This window comes from Lepidochelys kempii, chromosome 1, assembly GCF_965140285.1.
Source record: "Lepidochelys kempii isolate rLepKem1 chromosome 1, rLepKem1.hap1, whole genome shotgun sequence".
Taxonomy (NCBI): Eukaryota; Metazoa; Chordata; order Testudines; family Cheloniidae; genus Lepidochelys; species Lepidochelys kempii.
Window position 1 is genome coordinate 261482096 of NC_136380.1, and position 6000 is coordinate 261488095.

General features: G+C 44.3%; 1 protein-coding gene across 8 annotated transcripts in view; it reads left to right on the top strand.

Annotated features, from left to right (window-relative positions):
* The window catches only part of ZC3H7B (zinc finger CCCH-type containing 7B), a 64169-nt gene extending 58824 nt beyond the window's left edge, over positions 1–5345 (top strand). For all 8 annotated transcript variants that reach the window (XM_073327179.2, XM_073327181.2, XM_073327180.2 and 5 more), the window contains one exon: positions 5–5345. In XM_073327179.2, the coding sequence (XP_073183280.1) occupies positions 5–197 (193 nt within the window). In that variant the 3' untranslated portion in view covers positions 198–5345. The remainder of the gene's footprint in view (positions 1–4) is intronic.
* The last annotated feature ends 655 nt before the right edge of the window (positions 5346–6000 follow it).

Sequence of the window (6000 nt, forward strand, 5' to 3'; positions counted from 1 at the left end):
GCAGGTTCCAGAAGACCAAGGCCTGCCCTGAGGGGGAGAAATGTTGCTTTGCTCATGGCCAGGACGAACTGACAGAGTGGCTGGATCGGCGGGAGGTGCTGAAGCAGAAACTGGCCAAAGCTCGCAAGGACATGCTGCTGTGCCCCAGGGATGACGACTTCGGCAAATACAACTTCCTATTGCGGGACGGTGTATAGTTGGGGGGTGGTTTTTATCCGTTGACTGGAGAAGCAGAAGCAAGTTTTCAAAGAGTGAGACTGTGGCAAGGCAACTGAGATACATGTCTCACAAGGAGAACTTTATTTTTTCCTTTTGTCTCAAGATTACCAATATGATTTTCCGGTGGTGAATGAAATTGTGACCCGATTCCTCTGTGGCCAGTGAATGCCGTGCTCATAAAGTTTATTTTCTATCTTCTCTTTTCTTTCCTTATTCTCTCCCCACCTTCTTCTTTTTTTCTTTTTTCTTTTTTTAATTGAAAGGAATGAACACAGTTGGGCATGAAAGAGAGAAAATCCTTTCGTTTTAATTCCCCACCTCTAGACTCTTAAGAGTAGCTGGGAGGTTTTTTGGGACAATGCAGTGTCATGAATGCATCTGAGAGGGGGAGCCGAGATTGGGGAAAGGGTTACTGGAGCATATGTGTCTGCAGTCTTCTGTGCTCATTCTCCTCAGTATGATGGAGAAAATTCCTCTTCTCTTTCACACTCTCCTGAAAGAACAATATAAAAAACAATTATAGCTGAGATGCAGGTGAGGAAAGCCTTTAAGTCCATGTGATTTAAAAGGGTGGTTTTAAAACTCCTGGCCTGTTAGCTGCTGTGGATGACCGCAAAGGAGCAAAATTACATCCCAAGTCTTCCCCTGAGGCACACGACAACTGAGGAGGGTAACAGCTGTCTAGCCCCCACATACATGGATGCAAGGAGCATAGCTGAGAAAACAAGCAGGGTGCTTTTTGCAGAAGGGGCAGTTTGAAAGTGATCATGGATGACTTTTTTGATATTACTATTGGTTGTACCCAAAAACAAACTAGTAATGGGTCATTTGATGTCTTTCTCATGGACAGAAGAGTGCAGGTTTGTTTTTTTTTGTTTGTTTTTTTAAAAACTAGTGTGATTATGTAAGTAAGACCTGAGTCTGTCCACAGGATATAGCTAATACTGTGGTGCTGTTGTCATCTGTGTGCTCTGGGCCTTGGGATCAGCCAGAAAAAACAAAGTAACAGAAAAGGAGCTTGTATTTTTATTTGTCAGCAGTGTAAAGTCAGTCAGCTTCTGCTTCGGGGATTACGTCTTTAAATAGTCTACATACTTGGTTACTTGGATATGGGTTTTGTCTGTAGAGGCTGAATGTGCTGTCAGAGGAAGTGGGCATAAATCGATTTAAAGGACACTATCAAGTAGCATAGGCCCAAAATTCAGAGTTTGTGTTTGACAAAGAACGCGTTTGGAAATGATTTCACAATTGAAATGAATACAGTGTGGTTGCTGGAAGGGCTTGAAACTTTCTCTTGCAGTGTTGCAAAATCAAGCTCAATAGCATTTGACTAGTGTGTGGGAACCAGAAAACAAAGCTAACTAGAAATGGAAGACCAAACCGACCAGGATAGTTTGGAGCTGAGTGAAGTGCAAAACACAAACCAATAGCGTGCTGAAGAGACCAATTTTAAAGGTTCTTTTAGATTATTAAACTGAAGCCAGTTATTAATGCAAGTGAGGAGAATGTTTGTTTGTTTGTTTGTTTGTTTGTTCTTAGAATGTGATTTTACTTTGACTGTGTGTCCCCTTGCAGTCTCCCCTCCGCTCTCCCAAAAGAAAAAGGAAATGAATTCTTCCTGTATCCATTGTCAGACAGAGGCCAAAATGTTCAACAACCGTCTGGAAGAGAAGAGGAAGATCATATTTGTAATATGAGGGTCCCTCAGGGTAAATAGAAACACAACCACCTAGACGCAGTGTCCCCATCAGGTTACACCTTGCTTTTTTGGTGGGGAATGTTCAGCAGTAGGAAGTGTGCTTTTCTGATTGTGGTTTTTTTAAATCATTACGAACATTGCATTTAAACTGGCTTCTAAGCTTTTGTGCCTCCCTCCCCTCACTAGACTGCCGGTGCTGCAAGTAAGGTCATTTTTCAGCAAACTGGCCCCTCCCAGCAGGAAGAATAGAGGAGTGCCTCTTTGTCATGGGAACATTCAGGCACGCAGGGGATACAGGAGCCTCTGATAGAATCACCCCGCCTCGTGGCACAAGAAAGGGAACAGCTGTCAGGTCCGCTGCTGGTATTGTGCTGACTTTCATTTTGAATTAGGTCAGCTCTAGGGGGAGCAGCTGATACTCAGAGGGTATGTCTACACTGAAAATGCTACTGGGGCAAAGCTGCAGCTGCACCGCTGTAGCATGTCAGTGTAGACACTCCTACACTGACAGGAGCAGTTCTCCCATTGGCGTTGATAACCCACCGCCCTGAGAAGGGAGAGCTAGGACAATGGAAGAATTCTTCTGTCACCCTAGCATTGTCTACACCGGGGGTTAGCTTGGCATAGTTGCGTTTCTCAGGGGTGCGGAATTTTCACGCCCCGAGAGTTGTAGCTGTACGGCTGTATGTTCCCAGTGTAGACCAGCCCGTAGACTGTGTCCACTGTAAGCGAAGCTAGTGTTGCCAAATGAAGTGACCCAGCTGAATGCTGTTCCTGTCAGAGCAGGTACCATTCTCCGTTGAGCCCAGCTGAAGGGATTCATCAGCGCATGTGGCATGCGTGGCTCCAGAGGGAAGATCCATGATGTGGCCCAGCACTTGCCGTCTGTCAGCAGGTTGGCGGGGTGACCCCACATCATTTGGGTGGGATGGGATTGATGCAGGGTTATGTTAAGAAGATGGCAGAGACTGTCCATAGTGCATGCTATACCACCTGCACTCTTGCCTTGTTAATTTGAGGGGTGGTGATAGGACGTCTCGCTGGATTTTATATCTCCAATACTGGTATGATCTAAATTATGTTAAAACAAGCCAGCTCAAACGGATTGGCCAAACTGGGGTGCGGAGTAGAGTCTCAGATATAACTCCACTGAGGTCATGATCTCAGTATTTATAATGGCAATAATGAGCTTATGCCAACACCCCAGAGTTTCTCTGGGGGTCAGCTTTGTGCCTCATCCTGGTTCACCTGTAACTGGGGAGTGGGTGTGCTGACATCTTCCCCCTTTGTCCTGAGCCTCCCTACCCCTCACTCTGATTACAGTTTAATACAGTGTGCATGTGTGTACATAATTTGATACAGCACCATCAGCTCAAGAACAAACAGTTCCACCTTCTTAAAGCAATGTGTGTGTAGTTTTTTTGGTTTTGTTTTCTTTGTAGGGTCTCATGAGATTGTTTTGCCTGTGAGAAGTCTGAGCCCTCCAGTGCTGTATGGACAATAAATAAAACATGGCTGTATTTTGCATGGGGGTTAAGCAGCAATGGGTCCCCTTTTCTTCACCCTGCCTCTGAGAACACGTGTCCCTAGACAAGAGATATTAGGTAGGGAGTAATATGTGGGAGTTACTGAATTGGCACCTGGCATCTTTATACAGACCTAACTCTGGACGTACACAACTCATAGGCAGCTGGCTTAGCTCTTGCATAGTGATTAGAGCCTCGGGGTATTAATGAGACCTGGGGACTGGTCTTTCCAGCCACTGCTGTTAAGTCACTGGGTCCCCTGGACAAGCCGCTAGCCCCTCAATGCTTCAGTTTTCCCTTCTGCCAAATTGCGATAACGATATGAGGCTTAATTCATTAGTATGTGTACAGTTCTTTGGGATCCTTGCCTGGAAGTGGCATTTGAAGCACAAAGATTGAGTATGTATTCATTGTTTATGATAGAGAGGTGGGAGAAGGGAGGATACTTTTTCTCGCATGCACGCATGCCTCAAGGAGACAGCAGAGCAGCTGGAAAGATCCTTGCTCCACTGATCCCAATCCCAAGTTTTATTGGATGCCCATGGTTTTTGAACAGGCTGATGCTGTATTTGTTTCCACTGATCAACGGTGAGGTGTGACTTCTGTTCAGATTTGAAACTGGGCACCTCATCTCCTAGTACGTACATTTCATTGTCTCAAGTACTGAAATTGTAAAGGCTAGATGGCAAGGGAGAGGGATGCTTGTCTTCTATTTTGCCAAGTATAGTCATAATGTATAGAATTGCTGAGACACTGGATTAAGCAAAGTAACAGGAACCCAACTGCTGCTAAATGAGCTAATTCAGCCTTCCCTTCACACACCCCTTTTTGTAGCGGTCTAATCCCTGCTTTACCAACGCATGCTCAGCCGGTCACTCCCTCTGCAGAATTTACCAAAAAAGTGATCTTCGCACCAGTGCGTAGGCTTGTACCATGTTCGCTGGAGTGGCAGCAGGCACATGTGCAGGGGAGAAGAGAGGAAAAATTAATCAAGGGGGAAAGAAATGCTTGTTTTTTATTTTAAAAACAAATCTGCATTTACAGTGTAATTGTCACATTTGCTGTGCCGTGATTTAAGAGTTGATCATTTGTTTAGATTATGGAGCGGGGTGATGCCCCCCCTTCTCTTTAATCAAAATAACTGCTCTGCACCCACTCTTCTCCAGACTGATAGTGTTGGCTGGGGAGGGGGGGCACAGGGGTTGGGGATGCTCATGGGCACTGCGTATCTATTTTTGTTTTCCCAGATATGATAACCTGATCTGTGGTGTTGCAGTATTTTGTCACAGACTTGTTTTAGTGTGTATATATGTGACCCCTGTGAAGCATATATACACAGGTATTAAATATATCGCTCTATATAATATTATATATGTGTGTGGTATCGAAGGAATCTTTTTTAATGAGGGTAAGGGAAAAGGACTCAATCCAGGAAATGCAGCATCTCCTGTTTCAATTTGAAGGCTCCCCCCCCCCCCCCCCACCCTCAGCTGGGGTGGCAGAAAGGAGGAGGAAGGGAGGAGTTCAGGTATAAGGTTCAAGCTGGGACAGGTTTTCCTGATCACACCTCTGAAAACCCTCCGGTGATGACCTTCCTACCCCACCCTAGTGAAAGAACATTCAGGTGCTTAGCTAATGAGTAAAAGTTATGATTAAAAGCTTTGCTTATATGTATGTAAAGGGCAGGAGACTCCAGATCTGACCCCTCGTTTTATTTTGCTTAGCTTTTTTCAGTGTGATATTTCATCTCACCAAAAATACTCAGCACTATCAGCTGTACGATAATTAAACCATAAGCTCCAGTGTTCGAAAAGAACCCGACAACGAACCAGTATGCTCAGCACAGCACTCACTCCTCCTACAATAACAATCTTGCCTGTGCTATGTGGGGGCTAAGGGGAGGATTTTCAGCAAGAAAACAAATCTGAGGGCTAACGTTAAGAAAAATATCTTGCCCCTTTATTTATAAAAACCAACACACACACCAGGCTTTGATTTAGTTCAGCTTGTTAAGTGCTGAGGGATATAATACAAATCCTTCTCCCAATCCTTTAAGTGAAGGGAGGGATTTGTGAAGTTGGTGTCAGAGGTAACCAAATGTTTGAAGCAAAAAACAACAAATCCGCTCATATGAACAGTGCGTCAGAAATGGATGTGCTCTTGGCATGTGAAAGGGGAAAATAGCAAAGGGGTTGCTGCAGTTCTAAGCTGGATAGTAATAAGATGGAGTCCTTTAAAATGTCTTTGTATTAATGTAATTTAAGAATACCACGCTTTACTATTAAAGAAAACCTTAGTACCTTTCATAAGGTCTAGTACCAAGATAATAATGTAGATGTTTTAACAATTTTGTTTTTGTTCTTAAAACAAACTTGCTTCTTTTAGCCTTTGTAATAGAAAATAAAAGTGTGCACTTTAAACCCTCTCCAGATGACTTGCGTGTCTGTGTTGCAAAGAGCTTGGTGAAAGGCCTTATCTGGGCCTCAAGGCCTCCTTGATAAATGACATCGCTGCTCCAGGAAGAGAGTGGTGTGGGAGGGGAGAGCGTATGGGATT